Genomic DNA, 26,176 nt, shown 5'->3' with positions numbered 1-26,176 from the left:
ATACACCTCTTGTTTCGCTTCTCACTGTCATTCTTGGACCCTTGTTTCAGATCAGCATTAACTCCGGAAAGTTGCAGCATTTGAAAATTCTGGGGGGAGTAAGGAAGGTATTTTTCTTAACTGTGCATCTTTAAAATTTCTTAGGCAGACTCTTTCTCGAAGTACCTAAAAAATGCAGAGGCCAATATCTGACCTAGAAAGAGCAAGAGCAGAAAGTTTCAGAGGAAGCATGAGTTTTTCATAAGATCTTATTGAAAAAAGAAAGAAGAAAGAAACCTGTAATTCTTTCTTTAGTATCAATTCCACATCACTGAATCACGTTCCCTGTAGCACTGTCATCGCTGTGTTTTCAAACTGTGCCAAATTACCAGCAAGTGTCTTTCCTGCATTACTTGTGTAACACTGCTGATGAAGCATACTTGGTGGGAGAGTAAGCGCCTGCTTAGACCAGGCAGTTTGAACAGAGTTTGAGTTTAGCAGTCTAATTATCTGCAATTTTGCTCAGAAAAAAACCCCCAAACCATTAGAGGTGGGAGCTGAGCATCAGACTTGCAGCTTGAGATATGCTTTATACCCTCACTTGTTACTCTGCGTCCTTCAGTCACTTCTGTCTCCTGCTCTTCTTTCATCTCCTTTGTACCGGTACATATCTGCTGGAGATGCTGCCCTTCCTGTCGTGCTATTGACTGACCTGAAACGGGGTTGTTTTATTCTGCCGCAGGAGAGTGAGGTTTGTAGGGGTGCAGAAGAAAGAAATTTGAGTCTGTCATCTGACAGGAAGGTGCTGAGAGCACATAACCTTCCTAATGGAAAGAAGGTTGCTTTAGGCGCTCTCAGTAATACGCAAGCATTGTCAAATGTGCTGAAAGAAGAGATGCTGTCCCCAGAGTATGGAGCAGTAATGGGTGAGGAAGCTGAAGGCACGGTGGTCACAGCATGTTTATTTCATTTAAGTGCAATGTTAACCGGAAAGGAACATCGTAGGTGAACCTGTGAAGCATGTTCTCTGTCAGCAGAGTCATGTGCTAGAGAAAGGCAAGCTAGATCCTTCACTCAATTAAAATCTCTTCTTTGAAAACACTTACTATAAAAAATATCAGAGAATCTCCAAAGATTTCCTGCTAATGGCTAGATTTTTTTTGTAATTCTTAATGAGGATTTGGTGATTGCACTTTCCAAATAAGCTTTGGAGATGTTTTGCTTTGTGATTTAGAAGTGAAGGTCCCATATCATGTTTAGGAGTGAGCAGATCCTCAGCCTCTCACTGAGGCACTCAGAGCATTTATTTCTGCATGCGGACCTCAGCTTTGTTAGAGTAAAGCATGACTGTAGAGTGGGTGGTGAGAGCAGTTGCTTTTTGATCCAAGCTTGTCTGTGGCGTTTTAAATCATTTTGAGATAAATTTCAGAATAGGTACCAAACAAATAGGCCTTACAATAGTGTCTGTAAAAATGATATGATACAAAGGAGAGGGAAGGCGCAGAAGGGACATAGAATGAATGAATAGGTTTTTAAGTGGCAAAAGCCTCAGCATTTCAGATAAATCTCTTAATTTCCTTGATGAGATATGTCTCTGGCCTCTCACTAATTATTTTTTCTAATCGTATTAGGCAATTTCTATATATTAGCTGAAGAAAGTTTGTTGCATGCTGGTCAAACTATGTTGTGACGCTTATTTTTTTAAAGAAGCACATTTACTGTAATTCAAGTCAGCATCCTTTCCTCTTGGTATGTAGTGAGTACTAGGCAATATTGTACAATACGTGTATGAACTAGAATAGATTAGGTAGATTTAGTGGTTTGTAGCACCGGATCTTTTAATAACTATGTCTTTAAGAGGACTGTGGGGAGCTCCGGGTTCGTTCCAAGCCTGGTCACTGAGAAACAGGGCTTCTGTTCTAAGTAGTGCTGAGCACTTCCTATTGGAGATTGTTTGACATTATCTCCTGGTAACAGCCAGTTGGTCATCTTTGTCCTCTGTCGGTAAGATGAATGCAACGTTGCAGTCTTTTATCCCCCCCAAAATTCCCTCTGAAATATTACTTAATGCCTGTCCATTGGAAAGCTCAGTTTTGCTATGCCTGGCGAATGCAACATGTCTCTAAATCCCTAAAAGTGCAGCAAGTTCATAGACAACCAGCGTAGTTAAAACAGGACTCCTCAATGCTGAGGAATGTCTTCCATTTATTTGTAGTCATTCTGAAAGTTTGTTGTCAGGGTTAGGAAAAAAAAAAAAAAAAAAAAAAAAACCTCACCAAAAAAAGGCACTTTGCTCGTGTTGTTTCTATTAGCGTCCCCAATTCTGGATTTTGAGGTCATTTTAACAGTCTGCTTTGGGCTGTCTTCTGCCTTGTTCCCTGGTTGGTGGTAGCCCGATTCTCCTTTGTGTATGGAGTCACTTCCAAGTCCTGTTTCTCTGCAGTGAGTGAAGGTTGCAAGGTCTGGCTGCCAGGCATGGCAGGGTGATGCAGTCCTGGTGGTGCTCCTTTGTAAAGCAGGTGCACTCACAGGAGCCCTTCCAGGAGTGCCCTCAGAGCACTGAGTGTCAGCTCAGGCTGTCACTGTGCAGTACTGACGGTCTCAGTTCTTGCTCCATTCGTGCCCATGATTCCTGCACTATGGCATATTGCAGTTGAAATGAAGTCTAGTTTTCCATCGATGTTAAGACTCCCAGTGTAGCATCCATGGCAAATCTTGGGCTTGGAATGGCTTCTTTTTATAAAACCTAACCCCTTATTTCCCTTTGAATTTGACCTGTCAGTTTCTGTCTAAGGTGGGGTGATGTGCTGGTTGTGATTACCGGTGTGCTGGAGCAGTTTGCCAGGGTGGTGAGTGGCTGAAAGCTAAACTTTGGTCCCCTTTAGTCCTGATGGAGCTTTTTTCCTGTGTCTGAGCTGAGCGGTTAGTTATAATCAGGGAGAGGGAAAGAGCAGGAGACTTTTAACAAAAGCAAAAAAAAGCCATCATAGTGTTTGTGGTCTGCAAGTGCTGATGAGAGATGAGACTGAGGAGAGGTGAGTATCTGCCCCACACAGGGCTGGTTCCCCTCTCCTTCCTTGTGCATGAGATGCTCCATTCTAGTAGTAACAGGAAGGTGGCTTGCAGGAAAGAACTGGAGGCTGATCCCTGTTACCTCCATTAGTGTTATGCAGGAAACAAAGGGGCTCGTGGTGCTGAGGCAGAGCCATCTCTCCCCACGTAGCCCAGCACAGCGGAGCCCCGCACGCAGCTCTCGCTCCCTCGGGCTGAGCAGAACATGGCCACGTTTCTTCAGGCAGCAATGCGAATTCTCCCGGTCTCCTGGTGTTGCTTTCGCTTTGCCCCAGCACAGCTGGGATGCCATAGAGACAACACGAGATCCTCATTCTGCAGTTCAACGCACGGGTCCTCACTGTGAGCCCACATCCACGTGGGCAGCAGAGCAGGGGCCCGCTGACAGTCAGCCAAGCACATCCCCGCTTCTTGGTGCGGGTTGCTGCACAGATCACTGCAGAATGATTTGCTCTGGATGATGATGTGCATTTAATGTTTCTAGCTACTGGATCCTTTATCTCTGTACTGTTCTAAATTGGCAGGTCTTCTGGAGTCACAATATCAGGGCTCCTGTACAGGGGCTGTTTTTAAGACGTTGAGGCAGTTAACAGAATCTCAACCTAAGCATGTTTAGTAATGTTTAGACAGCAAGACAACTTTTTTATGAGACTCATTTTAAGTTAGTTTATTACATGCTGTTAGTAATATTTTAAAACAGGAAAAATATTTTTCTTTAAAGACAAGATGATGTATGTTTTTTAACAGGTAGCATAATTTAGCATTTTCAGAAACGTCCAACGTCCTCGGTATGGAGTTTGCTCATTCTTTTGATTTCTGTGTCCCTCGTTATCTTTTATCACCCCTTTTCCAAAAGAGAAGAGACGTATGTAAATAACCACCAGAAAAAGAGTCCTACAGGAAATTCTGTTCAAACTGACCATAAAATTATTAGTAAATATTTGTCATTGTTCATTAACTCTCAGCTACTATTCGAGCCTTTGTTGAAAGAAATAATTGATGTTGTATTTTCAAGATGAAAACGACTTAGCTAGTTTTGTCATAATCCTGTACTCTGTATAAAAATCTTTTTATAAAGAAAGTCTAATAGGCTAACAAGCAATAATATATTCCATTTGGTGTGCACAGATTGTGACTTGCAGGCTGTAGTACATATTGTTGATACAGTTTATAATTGTCTTCAATCTTAACGGCATCACTTTTGAAAAAGGTCTGTATTAACTTTGATTGTGAAACTGAAGATTGGGCTGTTGCCTTGTAAGAAATATTCATCGTGTAGACTTCTCTGTGAGTATATGTGCCCATTAACATGAAATCTCTTAGGTGAAGAATGAAACAGCTGTAGGTGACTTCATACTACAGAGTTTAAAAATAGTTTCAATATAAACTTAATGACTGTTTCAAGCACCCTGTTTTTCTTAGGCTATTTAGTATTTGTAACTCAATGAGAACGGTTCCCACTGCCACTGTAGCCCTGATAAAGCAAAAAAGCCTTTGCACTCTGGGCTGCGTGAGTTCTGCCCGTAGCTGCCTGTTTGCCTCGAGGCAGCAGGGGCAAGCTAAAGGGAGTTTATTTCAGAGCAGCAGATTGAACTGCTCTCATTTAAAGGCTTCGTGGGTTGTTTTGTCGATTTCATAGATGGCATTTGTCCATTTTGTTAGAAAATTCCACCCAAGGCAGCGAGATTGCACCTCCACAGAGGATCACGGGGGACTGACGTGTGAATGGGAGCGGGCTGTTCTGGCTGTCTTCAGAAAGCTGAGTGGTGCTGAGCTCAGCAGAAGATTTTTCTGTGGTGGTAGGATCAAGATACTGGATTTTAAGTCCGCTTTATCACTGTTGTGGTACCTAAAATCAAACAGCTTCGGAACAGCATCCCACTCAGTTGGCTGTGGCCCGACTTTGCACTGTTCTCAAGGTTGCCACCTGCCAGCCGTGCAGCCGGCAGGACACATGCTCAGATGCTGGAAGCCCAGATGGGTAATGAGAGAACTAATTCACAGCTGATTGTGAAATGCTTGGAGGATAAAGAGCCATGTGAATGCAAAATGCCATCAGCAGAGCAGTCCAGGGAAACACACGTGTTGTAATTGGTGTCCATGTGTGTGTGTGCAGCCAAGTGCCCTCCTGCAGGTCACCTGGGGCGCCTGCCGTGGCAGGACCTTCCTGCAGCCCAGCCACTCGCCCACAGCAGCAACATCAGGCTCTGTCCTCAGGAGTCTCAGGCATTCCCCACAGCGCGGATACCTTCTGCCCTCCCTTCCCTTTGGTAGCTGCTCTTGTCCCAGAGGAAGAGTGGAATGGGAGAATTTCTTGTAGCATTTGGTTCTTTGCACTTTAGCAACCAAACGTGAGGAGGAGCCAGCACCAGCCCTTTATGGAGCACCAGCAAACAGAGGCTGAGACCTAATGCTTTTCCCTTCATGCCTTCCCAGGAGCTGAGATGGCAGCTAGTGCCGTGTGCGCCCTGCCAAGCTGGGCCAGTGGGCAGCTTTGTGTTGATGCAGCACGTCGGGAATCGTGCGGCCCCCAGCTCAAAAAGGAGAAGGCTTTGTCCTGCAGGAAGGATGCGTGGACACAAGGCATGTGGGAGGGATGTTGGCAGGAACACTCCAAGGTAGGACTCGGGGCACGCCTGCTGCTGGAGCCTGTTGTGTGCTAATCCAGGGCTTGGTTTTTAGGTGCCTGGGCACCGTGGATTCAGATAGCTGCCCACAGGGCTCCAGATCCCACTGAACACAGTCTTTACATCTTGCAGCATTCTTTCCTTGGGGCTATTGTTCCTTACCCAGTGCTGCTCCTTGGTCTCTATTTTGGTGATTCCGTCTCCTGGACCTAAAGCTGCTTTGAGCCTTATTTGGAGCAGATCTGTGGTGTGTGCCCTCAGCCACATGGTAGTGGGAGCTGCAGGCTGTTCTCTGGTTCAGGTGGCAGTGGGACCCCAAGGTCCCAGCATAGTATGACTGTGGCCCTACCACCCACACAGGAGCAAGCGTCCCAGCCATGTGTTGTGGCAGCGCTGAGCTCAGAGCGCAGGGTAGCTCCATGCCAAGTCTGGTTGGAGCTGGGGTTCTTTGTAGGCTACTTGCAGCCCATGCCATATGGTACAGCCAGCCAGGAGAAAGCAGGGACAGGAGGAGCTCTCTCCTGGCTTTTTCTTTCTGCTGCTCCCTGTATACATTCTCCCTTCCCTCTTGACACGAGGCCTTACTCCAGCCCACAGGCCCGAGGCTGCCTGCAGCCCCTCTTTGCACTGCAGCGTCCATCCCACGCTGCTGGGCAGCCCGCAGAGCTGGTCTCTGTGTGGGGACAGGGCTGTCCTCCCAGCTGTCACCCTGCAGCAGGCTGCTGCCTCCGCGTGCCCCCAGGGAAAGCTGCTTCCATTGGGTCCAAACTTTTTACATCATCAGTTGCTCCAGAAAACAACAAACAATAGCTGGGCAGGGGCACCATGCAGTTGCTACTTCTCCTCTCACCTTCCTGTAGGAGTGGGGGCCTCTCCAAAGCATTTGGAGGTTTTTAATGCTGCCCGCCGAGCTCTGATCCCACAGAGCTGGAGGGAACACCAGGACGGGCAGTGTTGGCCTTGCTCCTGCCTGGGGGCTTTAAGGTGCAGGGCTGCCTTGGGTGGAAGCGTGGGACACCGACAGCGGTGCGCTGCGGCCGTGGGCAAAGGAGGGTTCTGCTGTACTTTTTTCCTGTCTGTAGGTTTTATTCAGACGATATGTGATGATCGAGTGATTTACAATTCAGTGTTAAGCTAATGAAAACGTTGATAATGGTGACAATAAAAACCTTTTTTTTTTCCTATGGTGTCTTGGATTACTTTAATCTAAAATTCAGCGGGCTCATCCATTCTCTCTGTGCCTGAAGGAAGTGCTGCGAGCTCAGCCTGCCGCATCGCAGCGGTGCCCGGACTCCTTCCTGATGCTCTCAGCAGATGGGTTCTCTCTGAACCCACCCTAATTTCAATCCTGCATTCCTCTCTGCCATTTCCAGACATCATTTGTCTGTGGGCATCTGCAGGCACACAGCTGAGGTCTCTTCTGTTTTTACTCCAGGCAGAAGCCTTCTGCTCTTGCTGTTTGTATTCTGTGGGGACCCTTCATGGTCACGCTGGCCACGGTAGATTGATTTGGAAACCCTGGAACATAAAGTGTTGCTGGCAGAAGAACAGTACTGTGCCCCAGGATGGTGGGAATTCAAAGAGGGATGGGATGTGTGTTCAGGGGAGTGTGGGCACCTCTGGGAAGGAGCGTCCCTGGGGGGACTGTGACTGCAGTCCTGGTGCAGGAGGGTTTGCGGAGTGCCACTCCCCTCAGAGTTTCTTACCCAACCTCTGTGTGGACTGGCAGGGCAGCTCCCCACCACCCTCCTGCTGCAGCTCCAGCCCCAGTGGATCCCTGGTCCTGTGTGACACATGGAGTGATGAATGGCACCTCCCACCCTCAGACCATCACCAGCTCCCAGAAACAGGATGGGCTCAGACAGTCGCTAAGCAACCAGTGACCTCCCCCAGGGACATCCCTGCCCATGGACATCCGCAGCCCAGCCATGGCAGGGCACGGGGAGCCTGGCAGGGTGCTGGGCTTTGGGCTCAGGCACATCTGCTCCTTTCCTGTGACAAACACTTGTCCAGCAGCAGCTGGGTTCACCTTTTATTAAACCTCCCAGAACAAAAAGGAGAAAGCAAAGCCTTTTCTGAAGCCATCCCGATGTGGGTACTCTGCATGCCTTCCCCACCAGAGGCAAAATGGAGAGGAAAATCACACAAGGGGGTTTTTAGATAGAACGGAGTGAAAACATCTGTTTATTGGGGGAAAACAAAAAAGTGAAGCAAAGCTGCTCCCACTGCCAGAGCCCAGCCCTGCTCTCCTGCAGGGTGGGACAGGGCATGGAGCACCAGCTGGAAGCAGCCTCCTCTCTGGGGCTCTTTGCTAATGTCCTGATACGAACCTGACCCTGTGCAGGTGGCTGCATGGTTCAAGGAGGAGCTCTTTGGGGCTGAGCCCTCAGCACAGCCTGGGCTCACAGGTTTGGCTGCAGTCCTTCCCACCAAGCAGTCTGTGTGGGGACCTCTTGGCAGGTGGCTGCATGGAGCTCAGCTCCAAGGCTTCTAAATCCCTTCCCCAGCTATACTGCCATCAGCCAGAGAACTGCAGCCCACCTGGATTCTGTCCTTGCATGGTACTGCCTCATCTGTGCCCAGGGAACAGTCTGTGGAATGTCTTCAGCCTGCAGGACTTGCTAACGTGTGTTTGGCCATTGTGGTGCTCTTGGCATATGTGACAGCCTGTGTGGCAAGAGGCAGTGACCGCATCTCAATGACCAAGGCAGCAACGCCTTCATTTTGAGAGCAGGCAGGTGGGAAAGCAAACCTACATCCTGCTGATGGGGCCTCTTCCAGACTCAAATGCTTGAGCCTGCTTGGGAGGAAGGAAAACCAAACAGTGCGTAATTGAGGCTGGCACCCTGCTGGAGGAGCGATGCCATCTCCAGGCCCAAGGTCCCCCGTGTAGGGCTGGTTGCCAGCTGGGAGAGAGGAACAGAAGAAATGAGAGGTCAGAGGGGCCCGATTCCTCTGTTAATTGTTCATCAGCACAGCGAGGCTGCTAGATGGATTTCCTGCGTGGCTGTGGGTGCCGCGGGCACCGAGCGCTGCCCGATGACAACGTGCTGGCCGGGGACGAGCCAGTCTGTCCTCGTGTGCTCAGCGACACCTCGTCGATTTTGTAGGAAATGGAGTTGTAGTAGACGGGGTTGGTGTGGCAGCTCAAGGTCTCGGGGTGGGAGGGCGCGGGGCTGCCGCACAGCGGGGCCCGGTAGCACAGGCAGGTGCAGAAGGCCGGCACTTTGCCCTCCCCGTTGGCCGACTGCCGCCGCTGCCGCTCCGCGTCCTCCTGCACCAGCGGGATCAGGTTCATCTGGCTGGTCCTGTCCTCCGCCGGCAGAAAGATGGCCTTGTTACTGCGCCCGTCCTCCTTGGCTGTGAGGTGGATGGCGTTGCGGGCCCTCCTGAGTGAAGCCCTCTCCTCGGCGTCGCGCCGCTCGTCTTCCGAGTTCATGGTGAGGAAGCGCAGCACCACCAGGTTGAGGAAGGCGCCGATGACCGTCAGCCCCACCAGGATGTACATGAAGCTGAACGCCACGTAGGGTGGCTTCTTCTGTAGCGCCTCGTTCTTCTGCAGGGCCACAAAGTCTCCGAAGCCGATGGTGGTCAAGGTGATGAAGCAGTAGTAGTAGGCATGGAAGAAAGTCCAGCCCTCAAAATAAGAGAAGGCCGCAGCCCCGATGCACAGGGTCCCCATGCAGGACAGAAAGCCCACCAAGACCATGTTCTCCATGGAGACGTTGGTTGTTCTCATGCCCAGACACTTCTTGATCTTCTTGAGCAGGAGCCGCACGACGGTGTTCATGCGCTCACCCAGGCTCTGGAACATGACCAGCGTCAGGGGGATGCCCAGGATGGCGTAGAACATGCAGAACACCTTGCCAGCATCTGTGCCTGGGGCAGCGTGCCCATAGCCTGCGTGGGGGAGGGGGAGAATCACAGAATCGTTAAGGTTGGATAAGAGCTCTAAGACCATCAAGCCCAGTCATCCTCCTACCACCAATACTGCCCACTGACCACGTCAGTGTCCATCAGTGCCACATCTCCACATTTCTTGAACACCTCCAGGGATGGTGACTCCACCACCTCTCTGAGCAGTCTGTGCCACTGCATCAACACTCTTTCTGAGAATAAGTTCTTCCTAATTTCCAACGTCAGCCTCCCCTGGCACAACTTAAAGCCATCCCCTTTCCTTCTATCGCTGTTACCTGGGAGCAGAGACTGATCTCCACCTCACACAACCTCCTTCAGGGAGCTGCAGACAGCAGTAAGGTCTCCCCTGAGCCTCCTTTTCTCCAGACTGAACCATCCCAGTTCCCTCAGCTGCTCCCCACAAGTCCCCACTGTGCTCAGACCCCTCACAGCCCCGTTGCCCCTCTCTGGACGCGCTCCAGGCCCCGATGTCTGTGTGGCAGTGAGGGCCCACAGCTGAGCACAGCACTCGAGGTGCGGCCCCACCAGAGCTGAGCACAGGGGGTCCCATGTGCAGCCACATATGGAAGCTGTGGAGCAGAACCTCCCACTCTCCTCAAATGCCTCTTAGAGATTTAATTTCCCCATCTCTCTCCAAGTCTCAGCACTATGACTCAAGAACACACACAATTATACCATGAGGCATAATGAGGTACTCATCACCGTCCTTTGGACCTGGCTGATCCTGCACCCACCTCAGTTACATAAACAACTGAAACCAGCGGCCTCTGACCTAACGGGGTGAGTAAGTGTCAGGCTGCGAGGAGTCATGCAGCACTGCTGCGTGGGGGCAGAGGAGGCGCTCAACCTTTCCTTTGGGTTTCTGTGTCAACCTGCTGGGGCAGGGGAGAGGCTGGGGAGAGGCTGGAGGTGCCCATGTGAGGGCCTTATCCCAGCCCTGCTGTGTTCTGAGCTGCCAAGGCAAGGGGGGAACAGCCCATCCCTAATTGCTGCGTCTCTTTATAAACCCGTGCAAGCAAACCCAGTAAACTTAATTCCTGCGTGGCACATCTCATGGAATACAGAGCAGAAAATAGACTGCAATGGAAAAAAATAAAAAAGGAAATAAAATTAAAAAAATTAAAGAATCAGATCCAAGCCCAATAACTGAGTGCAATTATCAGGTCCTAAGCACAATGAGAGCAATGAGGACATAAATAAAATGATCCAGAAGAGCTGTTGTAGCCTGAGAGGTTCCTGAAAGAGCATTTGACTGATGCTTTCAAAATGACAAAGCTGCATTAGAAAGCTACACAGCTACATTAACGTTAAAGCTGAGATTCATAGCACAGTGTGACATAAGGAGGGCTGGCGTTTGAGAAGCACAGCACCTGGGCTGGGATTATTTATGGCAGGGGGTGTGTGATAAGCATGGCAATTGTTTGTCACAGCCGACAGAGAAATAATGTAAATGAAGCTATAAGCTGTCACGGGATGATGGGGGTTTTCATTGCAGCCATTCATCCTGCCGGGGCCGATGCTCAGCCGCCTCATCTCCTGGTCGCACATCTCCTCGTGTGCCCGTGCCAGACACAATGAATGCAGCCACCAGGCGTGTGCTGCCCGCGCCGAGCTGCCCCGAGAGGCTGAGCGGCCTCGGCCGCGGAAGGGCAGGAATTGGCCTCAGGGCTCCGCCGCCGAAGCGCTGCCGCTGGTCGGGATCCCAGCGCGGGGAGCGATGCGAGCACGGGACCCCACGGCCGGCCGCCCTCCTGGGATGCTCGGGGTGCATGGACTCACGAAAGCGGATTAATTAAATGATGCTGATCACCTGTGTGGCTAATCTCAGAATTAAAGCATTCCCCGTTCAATTTAGCGTTACTCTATTGTGAAACAGCAGGCAGACCAAGGCTGGGCTCCGGTGAGCGCGTACACCTGGGGGCTGGACGCGGTGCCACCACCCCCCGACCTGACTCGCCCCACTTTCCCTGCGGGCACCCGTGCGCGCAGAGCGAGATTCGGCGGCCGGGACGGCCGAACGCGGAGTTTGGAGCCCGCGAAGGGGCCGGAGCCTCCCGCGCAGCTCTGCCGCCCGGCGTGCGGCTACGGCAGCAGCGATGAGAAGCGCCGCTCCCCGCCCCGCACCCCGCCGACTTCTGCAGCTCCGGCCCCGCGTCGCCGGGACGCCGAGAGCGTGGCGGCCGTGCCCGCGGCTCACCTCTCCCACCGCGGGGTCCCGGCACCGCGCTCGGCGGGGCAGCTCGGGGCCGCGGAGCCGTCCCGGCTCGGCCGAGGGAGCCGCGCTGCGGTGCGGGGACGGAGGAGCGCCGGGCTCCAGCACTCACCGATGGTGGTGATGACGGTGATGGCGAAGTAGAAGGAGCCGGCGAACTTCCACTGGCGCCCGGCGCGGTGCGGCTCGGCCTGCAGCACCAGCCGCTCCAGCTCCCGGTAATCGTCGGCGGAGAAGCGGTACTTCCTGCGCAGCTCCCCGCGCTTCTGCTCCAGCAGCCGCTTGCGGCCGCTCTCCGCCTCCGACTCCAGAGCATCGAAGACGGCGGCGCCCACCAGCAGGTAGGAGAAGATGCAGAGGATGAGCGCTGCCGTGCGCAGGTTCTGCCGCTTCATGGCGAGGCGCAGCCCCTCAGCCCGGGCTCCGCATGGCCCCGCCGCCCCCCGCGGGCCCCGCGCAGCTCCCGCGCGCCGCCCCTCGCGCTCCCCCCGCGCACACGCGCAGCGCTCCCCGCGCGCCCCGCGGCCGCCCGCTCCCCGCCTTCCTCCGCCTTCCTCCGCCCGCACCGCGCTGCGGGGTCACGGCTGTGCCCGCTCTGCTCCGCCCTGCCCCGCTCCTTCCCTCGCTTCCCAGCCGGGGCGTTCCTGTTCGTTCCTCTCGCTCCGCCGCCCGACGGCGGCAGCGCTGCGGGGGACGGATGGATGCGACGGGTGCCCCGCGCCGCCTCGGGGCGCGCAGGATCGGCCGTTAGGAGATGGAGCCCTCGAAGCGCGGGCCTGGCGGCTCGGCTCGGCTTCCCCAGTAGTTTACGTAAGCCTTATGTTTCGCTTTTTAAAATAGAAAGATGCTTCTCCCGAGTTGTGCGTTGCGGGAGATAACATCTCTTTCAAAAATAAACTCTGCCCATCTCGGCTGGGAGCAGCGACGCTGCCGGGAGAGCTGCAGGGGCCCTGCGGGTCCGGTGTGAGCTCCCAGCTCCTCCCCGGGACAGCCGGTAGGTGCTGCAGCCCATTACCCCGCGCAGGTCCAGACGCACCGACGCGTTTGCTCTGCAGACACGTGCAAACTGCACAGCTCCCATCGTGTGCAGCTGCAGGACAGCGGTGGCAGCTCTGGGGCTTTACTCTGATCTCAGGCCGTGTGGGACAAGATCCACCCATACACAGCAGGGGCAGGAGCAGTTCTGTACCAAACCTGCCCGGTGACACAGTGCTAACCAACGCAGGGCTGCACAAGCAGTGCGCACAGCAGTGTGTTTGGGTGCTGTCACAGGCATTAGAATGAAGGCAGTGCTGCGCAGCGGCCCCATGCTCATACATTTCCTTACCCCCACACAGCAAGTGCACCAGAGCTGTGTCACACCGGACACGCATCCCTCCTGCCCAGAGAGAAGCCCCACACTGCACAACTTGGCCTTTGTCTTCTTGCTGCTCTCACTGCACTTGAACAAGGGCACATGGGAGCTGCAGGATGGGAGAAGTCAACATAACGCACTTCAGCATTGATTTCCAGCAAGAAATTGCATTATGAGATGACATGTCTTCTTTTTATTGCACAGGGAGGCGGAGGGACAGCAGAGCTCTGTGCATTAAGCAGGAGCTCTGGTGCTTGGGGTGTTCGCATCCTGGGGGCTGCAAACAGAGTCAGCTGCATGGCTTTCCCTGGGCTCTGGGGCATCCCGCTGCCTCCCTCCTACCCCTGCAATCTGGGAGCCCAGGCACCTGCATTCCACTGTGGATCCTGCCTGATGCCCCGCCTGAATTCCCCAGCCCTGCTCCCCTGGAGCTCATGCGTGGAGCGGCCCCAAGCTGCCAGCGCTGCTGCTGTCAGTCTGTGACCACAAACTCTATTTTCAGCCTATTAAGTTTTTATGTGCTTGGAAAGCTGTCAGTTGAGTGCCAGCCAGGCACACAGCACCTGCCATAAAGCGCCTGGCCCGCGCCCAGCTGGGAGAGGTGCTGCTTTGATCTCGGCCGCTTTCATCGGTGCATTTATTTGTCTGGAGCACCTTGGCTTTAATCACAAAAACAAGCTAAAACAATGATGTCCCTACTTAATCACTGCTGGGATTGTTTGCTGAGAAGCAGAGCAGACAACCAGTTGGGATGTGGGCATTCCAGCACAGCCGGGGCTGAGGGTGGTGGCACTGGGATCAGCACACAAAGCAGTGCTTGGCTCAGTGCAGAGCAGGACCTGCTCCGCTCCCACGGTGGGCAGTGCTATAAATGAGTTCTCTGCTGCAGGCAGGGGAGGGGCAGATGTTCTGGGAATGCACTGCAAATATGCAAGGATTTTCCTGAGGATGCCTGGATGACAGCTTCGCCCTCATCCTGCGGTGGAGCTGGGAAGGGGAATGCTGCCATCCTGCTGCTCTCATTGCTCCCACCCAGTGCTGCGGTTGGGTTGTGGAGCCGGGGGCTGCAGGACCAGGAGTGATTTCTCAGTGGGGAGCAAATAAACCAAACCGAAACTATTTGCTCTGTGGTGCAGTGAGAGCACTGCACTGCAGACACGTTTTGTTCTCCACCTCGAAGTCGCGACTTTTTACCAAATCGTTTGTGCACTGAAGTTCTCCAGCTGCTTCTCTCAGGGTGGATGAATGGGGACGATGGGATGGCTGCTCCCATAGGGGCACACAGAGATGGCTGCTCCCATAGGGGCACACTGAGATGCCCCCGTGGCTCTCGGCCGACGCGCAGTGGCTGAGCCACGTCCCCGGGGCAGAGCACACAGCAGCACCGTGGCCACAGCTGCTCTGCGGATTTCTGAGTCAGTGATGGGAATGAAATGAACGCTGGGCTTTGGGGAGCTGGGCAAAGCACCTGCTTGGAGCAGGAAGGTCAGCCTGGGGCTGCAGTGGGACAAGGAGGCTCGCTTCAATATGCTCCGTTTGAGTGTCTCTGGGCAGGGGCTGAGGTACAGAGCTGTGCAGGCGAAGCTCTGGGTTACCCCAGGGCACCTCCTGCCCCATGGAGGTCCCTATTTATAACCACACACACAGAGGAATAATATGAGACCAACAGCCTCATGCAGCCATGCTGAATGTTGTTCTATTTATACGGGTACTCTCCTTAATAAACTGTTGGTCTCCCAGATGCCAAAGCACTCTGCACAAAGACTCTGAATTTCATTTTAAAGAAACATTCACTGGCAGCACCCGATCCCACACATATTGACCATTTTTGTCCGGATCGCCCAGAGTTAACTGCATTACCTTTGCTTCCCCAGCTCAGCCAATGTCCTTGGTAAATCAGATGAGCTGTCAGGTCTGCTCTCCCTATACCCAGATGTACTGGGACAGTGAAACTGCTCTGCTGCAGAAATAAATGCTGCATTCGGGGATGCTGTGACCTTTCATTAGTGACCTGCAGGACTCAGCCCTTCTTGCAGCTCCCACCACACCACAGGAGATGCTCCCAAAGCCCCCTGCCCTGCAGTCCTTGCTCTGCTGGGGGCCTCTGGTTTAGCTGCTGTTGACAGCAGTATGTTCTTATGTAGCAGAACAGTCTTGCATTCTAGAAGGAAGTGAAATGGTCGTACATCTTGTACATCTCTGTCTGTCACATTTGTCACCTGTGGGGCAGCAGCTAGCTCTTTGCACAGGGAGGAGCCTGGAGCAAAAGCAGCAGGAGGGGCTGCTTTGCTGCTCCATTACGACAGCTGTGAGAGCCAGGCAGGCTCATGTGCCAGTGGTTGTCCTTAATTACACACGCAGCTAATTAAGGAAGGAACTTGGCTGGGTTGGGGGGGAGCTTTTCTTCTTCTTTCTTCTTTCTTCTTCTTCTTCTTCTTTCTTCTTCTTTCTTCTTCTTTCTCTTCTTCTTCTCTTTCTTTCTTCTTCGCGTTTCTTCTTCTTTCTTTCTTCTTCTTATTCTTTCTTCTTTCTTCTTCTTTCTTCTTCTTTCTTCTTCTTTCTTCTTCTTTCTTCTTCTTTCTTCTTCTTTCTTCTTCTTTCTTCTTCTTTTTCTTCTTCTTTCTTCTTCTTTCTTCTTCTTTCTTCTCTTCTTCTTTCTTCTCTTCTTCTTTCTTCTCTTCTTCTTTCTTCTCTTCTTCTTTCGTCTCTTCTTCTTTCTTCTCTTCTTCTTTCTTCTCTCTCTTCTTTCTTCTCTCGTCTTCTTCTTTCTTCTTCTTCTCTCTCTTTCTTCTCTTCTTCTTTCTTCTCTTCTTCTTTCTTCTCTTCTTCTTTCTTCTCTTCTTCTTTCTTCTCTTCTTCTTTCTTCTCTTCTTCTTTCTTCTCTTCTTCTTTCTTCTCTTCTTCTTTCTTCTCTTCTTCTTTCTTCTCTTCTTCTTTCTTCTCTTCTTTTCAGCTTGGATGGAGAGTGGTGCTGTCTGAGGATCAGGAGAGCTGTGAAGCATAGGATGCTACCAAGCCCTGGAGCCATTGTTACAGAGTACAGATCCCAATGGCTTCTGCTGGATTGACTGATGTGGGATGTGGAACCATGAGATGCTACAGATCCTGGCTCAGGGCTGGTTTGTGGGATACTCTTTAATTCACCCTTAATGATGGGGGGGGAGCGGATGAGAGCTGGGCGCATGGGGGGGGGGAGCAGAGCTGGTGTGTGCCCCAGCTCTATCCCCAGGCCAGCTGGCTCTGTGCTGCCACTAAGGCTTTAGAAGAAGCCAGAGGGGCACAAGTGAACATGTCAAGTGTTTATTTGCACCTCAGATGCATTAGCCCCATGTGATCGCCACTGTGTCCTCTGTGGAGCAGTGAGGTGGGGCCATGTAAGCAGCAGCTGGCTGGTACCGGTCAGGCTTTGCTCTGACTTCAGTCCTGCGTGGGGCTGTGCTCTCCAGGCAGGGGGCAGTTCTAACTCGTGTGCCCCTTCTGAAATCTGCTGCTTCAAGTTTCACTGCTTGCAGTCATGCGTTGCAGCTGCTCGTGCTGGGGAGAACCGAAAGCAAAAAGCAGAGTGCTGCTCAGGAGCTGCTGTTCCCCTGCAACAAAAATGCCCCCACATCCAAGGAAGTTGATGCACATCCTGCCCTGGCAGCTCACTGTACCTCTGCACAACTTCAGCCAGTGCTGCCTCTCTGCAGGTGACATTTGCACATCAGATTTACAAGAGACAATAGCTCATGTTAATACCGTTGTGAGGCCGAATGCCGGAGAGCTGCAGCCCCCACCCAAGTGGCTCAGAGCTCTCTGGAGTATTGCCTGCTGAGCAAATGGTTCAGGCCACTGCGGTCTTTTGCATTGCAAAGTAATAAAAAAAAAAGCCCTGAGAAACTTTAATATGCCCGTTTGCTTGTTATACACTCTTCCGCAAGAGAGTGAATCATTCTAAAGTACATTTTTCTGCTGTGAAGGAGGCGGGCTGCAGAAGATAAGCCAGATCCCAAAGCAGATCTGCTTCCAGAAACAACCACCACCGCTGCTGGCACAGTTTAGTCATGTTTCAATCAAGATATGTTAGTGAATGTTTCCATTTCTACAGCACTTCCCCCTGCAGAACTCCCCCTCTCCACCATCCTGCAATGCACCAGCTCTCTGCCTCACTTTGGGCTGGTTACTCTGTTCTAAAGCCCGAGCCCAGCCTACTCCCTGCTGCCCTCGATCCCCTCTGTCCCAGGCACCATGCTGGAGCCGAGGACTGCAGTCTCATCTCACCACAAAGCGTGCTTCAGGTGGGGGAAAGCTGAAGCTGATGTGCACAGGTGTCGGGGAGGTGCTGCACTGATCAGAGCTGCTCAGAAGCCTCCTGCAACTCAAAGACGATGCTGCTCCTCATCTTGTGGGCTCGCTTAGAGGATTCCCATGTGAAGATGGATCCCAGGGTCTCCTTGGCCCTTTGGTGGATATTCCTCATGCGTGACATGCAGTCTTTGCTGGTCATGATGTAGAGCAAAGGGTTGAGTGCGCTATTGAAGCTGGCCAGGCCCCTGGTCACCTGGTAGGAGATGTAGATGTTCTTCATGGCCTGTGTGCAGGACCCCTGCCGCTGCCAGGCTCGGGACAGCAAGTTGAGGTTCCTGAAGATGTGGTAGGGCAGGAAGCAGACGGAGAAGAGGACCATGACGAGCACCACCAGCCTGATGCTGCTCCTCCTGAGGCCGGGCTCCACCGTGTCGCTCCTGCAGAGCACCACCACCACGTGGCAGTAGCACCCGACGATGATGAGGAAGGGGATGACGAACCCCGTCACGGTGATGGCGACGGTGTAGGGCACGTAGGCACCCAGGCTTTCATCCCCCGTCGTGTCGTGGCACCGCATCCCCATGGGGTCCATCTTGCTGAAGGCGAAGTCAGGGCCCACCTGCACCATGACCCACAGCCACACGGCCGCGCTGAGCCGGCCTGGAGACACGGCAGCCTGGCAGCGGCCCCGCGCCCGCAGCGGGTGCACGATGCCCAGGTAGCGGTGCACGCTGATGCAGGTGAGGAAACCGATGCTGGCGTAGAGGTTGAGGTGGAAGAGCCCGCGGGTGAGGCGGCACCAGCCCCTCCCGAAGGCCCAGGTGCGGCCGCGCAGGTAGTAGCTGATGAGGAAGGGCAGCGTGCAGACGTACAGCAGGTCGGCCAGGCCCAGGTGGCCCACCAGCCGGCTGAGCGGGCTGCGGGGGCCAGAGTGCAGATACCACAGCCCCAGCACGTTCCCCAGCAGCCCCAGCGGGGTCACCACCAGGTACACGCCGGGCAGGAAGCGCTGCGCGAAGGCGGCATCCACGGGGCACAGAGCCCGGCTGCTGTTGTCCCAGAGCGGAGTGCTGTTGGCCATCGGGCGCTGGAGGAGATGAGCAGGCGGCGCGGCGCTCGGGGAGGTGCTCGTGGGGTCAGGACCCAGCGCCAGGGATACGGAGCTCCTAGAGGAGCTGCCAGCCCGCTGGAGGTACTGCGAGCCGGGCACCAAGGCTCGAGCTATTTCTGGTGGTGCTGGGAGGGGCGGGAGGAAGGCATGCCTGGGACGGCTCTGCGCCGCGGGGGGGGGGGAGAGCTCACAGATCGCTGCCGCTCTGCTCGCTGCGTCCCGTCCCCGGGGAACGCCACTCTTGCACCCCGCATCCAACTCCGACCTGCAGCTCCGTGCTCGGACCGCACGGCCCACAGACGCCGGCGTTAGGAGCGAGGGCAGAGCAGAGATCCGCCTGCAAAGTGCGGGTGGCCCCGGTCCAGCACATCGCGTGCCAGGGGCGGTGCCAGCACCGCGGACGTGCGACGCTGCCTGGCCCCGGTGCATCTCCAGGGTAGCGCGCAGCAACAACATCCCGCTGCTGCCCGCTCGATATCCCTTCCACAAATAGAGAAAAATCTCTTCTCCTCTCCCTTGAGCGCTTTTAAGAGGAGGGAACGCAAGAGCCGCTGTGCCTTCCCCCTCCTGCCCGCAGGCGCTGGGGTGTGACGCGGCGGGCGCACGGAGCTGCGAAGAGTGCCATCACCCACCTTCACTGCTGAGCAGCTGCTGCAGCACCAACAACGCCAGAAATAGCGTTATCTCCGGGCACCAGAGCAAGCAGACCAACGGGCAGAAGGAATGCGGTTTTCCAGGGGTACGGCCCTGCCCTCCTGTGCTGCCGTAGAGAAGCCCGAGCCACAGGAGTGTCTGCTTATTGCGGACGAGTTGGCTCCAAAAGCAATAGAGATTCTGTTCAACAGCAGCAAAATAAGTGTGTTTTGTTACAGATGTCGACTGTTACACGTGCTTGCCGAGAAACAAACCGTGCTCTGCCACTCTTGTGCCGCTGTGGGTACGGATGTGGCTCTGAGCTACAGGACTTCCTGTAACCGTCTGTGGGTGTGCAGCGCTTATCTGACACCTCCCAGCACCCACAGAACCCGGTGCTGGGGCTGCAGGAAGATCTTATTGCCCAGGTAGCACAGCTTAAAGGGAGCACCTGAATCGTGAGGGTCAGTTTCCCTCTGTTCTTTAGGGAAAAGTAACTCTGATTTGTTTGGAGTCGTTAATTCATTATTTAGGTGTTTTCTGCTGAGTGAATCACAGCTTTCCCCCTTCCCCTCCCCCCCCCCCCAAAAAACAAAAAAAGCCCAAGAGGTGCATTGAGTCATTCGTGTTTGAGATACAGATTGCAGGTTGCTGCTGGAAAAGTGACCTTTAGGATTTCACCAGCAGCGTGGGGTGGCTGGGATGGGCCGCATCTCAGCACACAGAAAACCGAACTGCCTTGAACCCCGGATGTTTGGTACAGTGGTTGTGCCTTACCCATGTCAGCAGAGGAACATTGTGGGTTTTAAAGTCTCTGTGAGCTTCACACCACTGCTGTTTTTGGCACAGCCACTGCAGAGGCAGAAAACTGATGTTGTTGAGTCCCTCGTGCTGTGTGCTGCCTGCTGGGGGCTCCTGCATCCCCTCCATCCCACTAAATGAATGGTTGATGTCAGTAAATAATTCTCTTTGTAAACAGCGTGCATGAGCAGCAGGGCTCTTTTTTTTTTTTTTTTTTTTTTTTTTTTTTTTTCTTTTTTCTCCTTTATTTTTTTCCCCGAAGAGGTGACAACACCCTTCAACACTGATTTATTTCCGGCACTTGCTGGAGCTGCTGGGCTCTGCTGCTGGCCGTGCTGCAATCACGTTCACAACGCTTTGATTGCAGGGGTGCAAAGCCAAGATGCGCGGTCTCGCCTGCTCTGCTCGCCGCCCTTCTCGCCCTGCTCTGCACATCGCTGCGAGGCCGTTAGAGGGCATTTGGGTTTTGTTTCCGAGCAGTCCTTAAGGGTTCACTGCCGCTCGGCTCTCCTGTGCAGCTCCGCACGCTGGAGCAGCCCCAGCCCGTTGGGCTCATCGCTGCTGTTTGTTTTCCCGTCTCCTGCCTTTCTGCTGGCCTTAGTTTTTGGGGTATGCGCTTGGATGCGGGGCGGTATGTCTGGTGCCTCCTCCGTCTGAGCTGCTCGCCTGCCAGAGCCCTGCCAAACCGCCGGGCTTTGAAGAGCAGGCGGCCAGGCGGAGCAGGGAGCTGTTTGTCCTGGAGGGATGTGAGGAAGGTAAATGGGAGCTGCCGCCAGGAAAACACCTCTGCCGGTGTCCGGGTGTAGTGGGGCAGCGAGCCCCATCCCCAGCGTGGGGGGCAAGGGGCATCCCAATAGTGGTCTAATTCTGCAGAGCAGAGCTGTGTGTGCGGTGCTGGGCACAGCAGTGTCACTCAGCCCTTTCCAAAAGCCTCTCCGATCCGGGAAAGGACCACGTCCCTTTTTCTCAGGTGGGTTTGTGCTTGGCAGGATTTCCCCATCTCATACAACAGGGTGCTGCTGCCCAGCAACCCAACCCGGGGCAGCAGAGTACACAGGCGTGTTGTAGGGATCTTGTTCTCTATTTCCACCCTCTTCTGCAGCTGAAGTCCATCGGTTCTGCCCCAGATTCCCGAGGGACGTGTCTTCCATCTCCTCCAAAACCACGGTGTCACGGATGTGTGCCAGCCTCAGTCCCGGAACATTGGCTGCGGGACACAACCAGGGTGGGCGCAGCTGCAAACACCCTCCTCATCCCCTCTGGAAAGGCAAAGCGGAGCGATGTGGGGACAGTGGATGCTGGAGGACTCACGGCTGGGGGGCTGACGGGGCGTGCACGGGGTGTTGGCTGGGATGTCCCATTCCCTCTCCAAGCTGCTGCCTGGAGGTGTCGGCATCACCATCGCTTACCACAGGGGATGCCGCCGGCAGAGCCGGGCAGGGCCTGAGCACGCAGAGCCGCCGCTGTGTCTCCAGGCGGCAGTAGCGGTTCTGGTTGGAGATGCGGGTGGAGAAGCCCACGCCGCAGGTGGCCGAGCAGACGCTCCACTCCGTGCCCCACGGCTGGCAGAGGTACGGCACTGCGGGGGCTGGATGGAAACAGAGGAGGGGAAGTGGGACTGGAGCCCAGTGCCGCCTTACCTGCCCTGTGCCACGGAGAGAGGGGCAGTGAGGGGTCCCCTGTTGGGGCTCACCACCTCGTCCCACCTCCTACCTGCCCCAGTGCTCTGCCGCTCTCCGGCCTCGCAGACCCACTCAGGGCAGCACTTCCCTGGGATGTCCACACGCCGTGGGTAGGGGCAGTCTGGGGTGGGCAGGCGGACGTCCTCCTGGCAGAGCGGGACGCAGGTGAAGCCCCCGTCCAGGCAGCGGCACTGCAGCTTGCAGCTGGGCTGGAACACCTCCCCGTCACGGTACAGCCGCCCGTTCACCTCACAGCCCTCCTCGTTGTCTTCGACTGCAACGATAGTGGGGAGCCACCGGGGCAAGGGGACAGAGAGTGGGGGTGGCAGAGGGGATAGCTGGTGGTGACTGGGGGCTGCCAGGAGGAGGGGGAACTGGATGGTCACAAGGGCATAGGGAGGCATGAGGTGATGTGTCGCCCAACCTCCCCCTCCCTGCCTCATGAGGGGGTGACAAACCCACTGCTCTCTCTCCAACCCTGTCCATAGCTCTCAGGGCTTTCAGACTTGAAAATATCCCTCTGTTATTTCCCTGCAGCTCTCTATCCCCTCTATCCCCTCTAGCCCCTATGCCCATCCCACTCAAACCACCCCCAAAAACCCGGCCAGCGACTGGCATTAGAATTGGCAGGAGCAGCAACTCAGCCCTGCAGCCATCTGTGTGCATCTTCCTCGGCAGAGCAGCTCTCAGAGCCACGTCCAGCTGTGGTGCTCACAGTTGCAGGTGCCTCCTGTCCCCGAGCTGTAGTCACAGATGAGCCCCTGGCTGCGGTCGCAGACATGCAGGAAGTCACAGGGCTCTCCCAGGCGCCGAGCACAGATCCTGCAGCAGCCACAGCCATCCAGGACCAGGGGGGACCCACGTGGGCAGCGGGGCAGCACGTGGGAGCAGTAGCACGGCCGTCGGCACAGCTGGCAGCACACCTGGGGGTACAAAGCATCGCGGGTTTGACACAGCTGATGGCTTTGGTTGCACTGGGATGGCCTCTGGAAGTCATCCTTGGTTGGGTGGAGATAGATGTTGGCTCTGCCCATCCATGGGGACATGGCAGTGCTGCTGGGAAAGCTGCCGTCTTCTTAGGGAGCGACTGCACAGCACGATGGGCTCCCATGGAAACCAGGAGAATCAGGAATACGCTGCAAGATGGGGGCTGACACGCACCACTGCTGCGAGTGCAGGAGGAGGTAGGGCTGGGAAGTGAGCATCCACACACTGAGGCTCATCAGGTGGTGTTTGCAGCCCCCATGGCAGTTGGTGCACAGTTGGGGATGCAGCTTCCCAGGACCTACGTACACATGGTGAGGGCATTGCTCCTCCCCAGCCCCTCGCTGTGAGCACATCTCATTTGTGCCAAGAAATGGGACAACACATTTGTAGGGGAGAACTGAAGCCTGATGAGGCTCACTGCTGTTCTCTGTGCTGCGGCTGCCTCCTCCCCTACCCTGCCTGCAGCAGCCCCTGCCAACCCGTACCCCAAGGCAGTGTGCCTGCTCTGTGCCTGCAGGAGTTCCCCCAGGTGGGCAGCAGTGTGTCTGTGGCTGTTCTGCACACACCATTACCCTGGCACATCTGACAAGGGCGGCTGCTGGGGCTGCTGCATGTTGGATCGGAAGCCAAACGTTTTGGATCTGCAGTTTGCCTGTGCTGCGCTGCACAATGCAGGTATGCGTGCAACCCTGCCAGGATGTGAGAGGTGAAATCTATCCAAAATGGGCTGGGCAGTCTCTGCCTTGTTCTGGTCCTCTCAATGAGCAGCACTGCTGCTGTTGCAGAAGGCAGGGGGACCATTAGAGACCAGGGCACTGGTGGTGTTGGCCATGTTTGGACTGGGGGCAGAGGACAGCTGGTGGCTTTCCAGAGCTCACTGAGGTCTCCTGGCCAGGAGCTGCTCATCAGTCATAACTCACCCAGGAGCCAAGTGCATTTTTCATCTTTCAGGTTCCTATTACAGACTGATGTTTTAGAAGGATTTGCCCATCCAGCAATCTATTAGATGGCTATTAATCCGTTTCCCCATGCTCCCTGCAATTAACTTGTCATTAGATGGCAATGTGGCTCCTGTTGGAGATCTTAAGTGCCCAGGAAAGCAGTCAAACAGGCACGAGGCTGTTCTGATGTCCCTGCTTGCAGTCTGGCTAGGGATTCAAGCACCAATTACAAGAATTTGGAACTGACATACCCCAACATTTTTCAAAACTCTGCACAGGGAGCTGTGTCATGCAGAATCCAAGAGAGAAAAAAAAATCAAACCCCTGGAACAATCCCAATCTATTGGATGGTTTGCATGAGCGTCCTGGAATGGGGGAGAGCTGAGTAGCCCTGGGGCTGGTGCTCACTGCACGGAGCCTGCAGGAGCTGCAGGATGGCTGCAGGGCAGGTGAGCAAACAGAGCACATTGCTGCAGCACAGAGGCATTTGGTCCATGAGAGTTAAGACTATGCTGCTTCATTGGAATTCTCTCCCAGGCAGAGCTCTGCAGACATACAGCTGCCTGCCAGCTGTCAGGGCTACAGCAGCACTGCATTCTCCCTACAGTCCCATACTGGGAATCCTGGTGCTGCCCTGAGTGATCCTGAGGACATCCCACGCCCGACTCCTTACCTTGGAGAGGATGCAGAGCAGGGACAGGATGAGGAGCTGCTTCTTCAGCCGGAGCCTCATGTTTGCAGGCTTTAAAGCCCTGAGTGGGTCCTGCTGGTGTTTATACTCTCCTCGCTCTGATGTCACTCCCAGGCTCCAATATAAACAGGAGTAGGTTTGGACGAGCCTCAAGATTTGCTTTCTTTTTTTTCCAGCCCACATTCCAGCTGACATTTCCACTCCCCTCAAGGTGAGAGCATGCTGTCTGCTGGGAGAGCAAGAGAGGGGAAGGGACAAGGGACACGTCCCCAATGGCAAGGACATGGCAGAGGGGGCTGCCGAGCCTGGGCTGTCAGACAGTGCCAGCACCTCTCTGCTGGGCTGTGAACGGGCAGGGATGGCCTGACATGTTCCCCTGATATCCAGCCTGGGACATTGCCAAGCCTGAGCAGGGCTGGGAACCCATCCCCATATTTAACTCTGCCCCAGGGCATGGCTTTGGGAGAGGGATATGTCATCCACACTGCATGGAATCCCAAAGCTGAGGGCAGAGTGCTGCCCCTCTGCTGTGTGGGATTCACAGTGTGCAGGAATGGCCAGGCAAGCTCTACAGGTGCTGAAAGGGCTCTTCTTTCCTTGGCTCCTATGGCACAGCAAGAGCAGGAAAGTGATGTGCAGTCCCCAGTGGGACAGCACATGGGGTTGGATGCACATGGTGTGGATTTGGACTCACCGCATCACGCAGGTTCTGCCTTCTGCAAGAGCACAGAGCAGTACTTGAGCAGCTCATCGTGTAGACACTGTTACAACCCTTCTCCTCTGAAGCACGTACCCCATCTGTGTTTTGCACCACATGTGTCATTTCATGGCTGGGGATTCATCCCCCAAGTTGTGCTCTGTGGTTCCCATGGCATTACTGTCAGGTTTTTTGTTTCTTTTTTGTGGTCAGTTGATGCAAGGATCTAAATACATCTCCTGGAAAGCTCTGCTGTTTCTATAGAAATGAAGGCACCCACTCAGCAAATTGACTTCTTTAGACAGCCGTGTTTCTCCATGCTGTGCCATTGAACACGCCATGGTGAGCAGCACCACCAATCTCTAATTTTTTGCTCCATTCATCTGCACTCACATCCCTCTGCAATGGCTGCACACCTTGCTCTCCCTCCATTCCTTCCCTTTGCTTAAGCCTCTTCCTTTCCTTACTGACAGCTCAGGACAGCCAGGAGCCCTGAAGTTAAAAGGGCTGCTTATGGCTGCTTCCATCCCTCTGTGGCCACTTCCATCCCCTGGGGGACCACCAGCCACGGTGAGGGGCAGCCATGCAGTCCTCTACCTTGAGATCACCACATCCACCCCAAGCCCAGGCGAGGAGAGACGAAAAGTATTTACCATCTGGTGGCCATCCAAGTGACTTGTGAGAAAAGAATTCTGGGCTGCCGTCCAGCTCCTGACAGTCAGGCAGCGGCACCAGAAACCCTCGGCTCCAGCTGGGAACGCTGACCCCTGTGGGCTGCCATGGGGGGCCGGGGCTGAGCGCAGGGGACCCCCACGAGTGGGGCTCTGTGGTGGTGGCCGTCCCACTCACAGCCCCTGTGCCTGCAGAGAAGAAGGAGCTGAGGTTGCACTGGGGAGTCGATGGGCTGTGGCGACTGAGAAAGGGCTCTGTTAGCCAAAATCGTGGAGAATGTCATAATTCAGACTCGAGGGGCTTATCACTACAACATCCAGCTGCGTTGTGAAGGGCCAGCGCTGCTTCTTAATGGGTATCGCAAAACCTGGGCAGCAATTCACAGTGACTCCCTGCTGAAGCCCAGATGAGAGCCATCTGTCCCCATAAGTTAAACATTCAGATAACCCAAAGAGTAAGAATTTTGTAAGATGAAGCCTGGAAGCCTCAGGCAGATGAATCTTCCCATTATT

The 26,176-nt window shown here is 54.4% G+C and overlaps 3 protein-coding genes across 3 annotated transcripts; all 3 read right to left on the bottom strand.

Moving 5' to 3' along the window:
* Positions 1 to 8,664: 8,664 nt before the first annotated feature.
* KCNK15 (potassium two pore domain channel subfamily K member 15) lies at positions 8,665 to 12,203 on the bottom strand (the record flags this gene model as incomplete). The annotated part of the gene is made up of 2 exons (XM_079543185.1): positions 8,665 to 9,578; positions 11,921 to 12,203. 2 exons carry the CDS (start codon positions 12,201 to 12,203, stop codon positions 8,665 to 8,667), a joined length of 1,197 nt encoding a protein of 398 aa, XP_079399311.1.
* Positions 12,204 to 17,492: 5,289 nt separating this feature from the next.
* Positions 17,493 to 18,530, bottom strand: LOC306952776 (P2Y purinoceptor 1-like; the record flags this gene model as incomplete). Its single annotated transcript, XM_079543532.1, has 1 exon — positions 17,493 to 18,530. One exon carries the CDS (start codon positions 18,528 to 18,530, stop codon positions 17,493 to 17,495), a length of 1,038 nt encoding a protein of 345 aa, XP_079399658.1.
* Positions 18,531 to 21,183: 2,653 nt separating this feature from the next.
* Positions 21,184 to 24,337, bottom strand: CCN5 (cellular communication network factor 5; the record flags this gene model as incomplete). The annotated part of the gene is made up of 5 exons (XM_079543170.1): positions 21,184 to 21,201; positions 21,404 to 21,582; positions 21,708 to 21,950; positions 22,392 to 22,599; positions 24,278 to 24,337. 5 exons carry the CDS (start codon positions 24,335 to 24,337, stop codon positions 21,184 to 21,186), a joined length of 708 nt encoding a protein of 235 aa, XP_079399296.1.
* Between the last annotated feature and the right edge of the window lie 1,839 nt (positions 24,338 to 26,176).

This window comes from Tetrao urogallus (assembly GCF_951394365.1).
Source record: "Tetrao urogallus genome assembly, chromosome: 16".
NCBI classification, from domain to species: domain Eukaryota; kingdom Metazoa; phylum Chordata; class Aves; order Galliformes; family Phasianidae; genus Tetrao; species Tetrao urogallus.
This window is presented reverse-complemented; position numbering and strand designations above follow the sequence as displayed.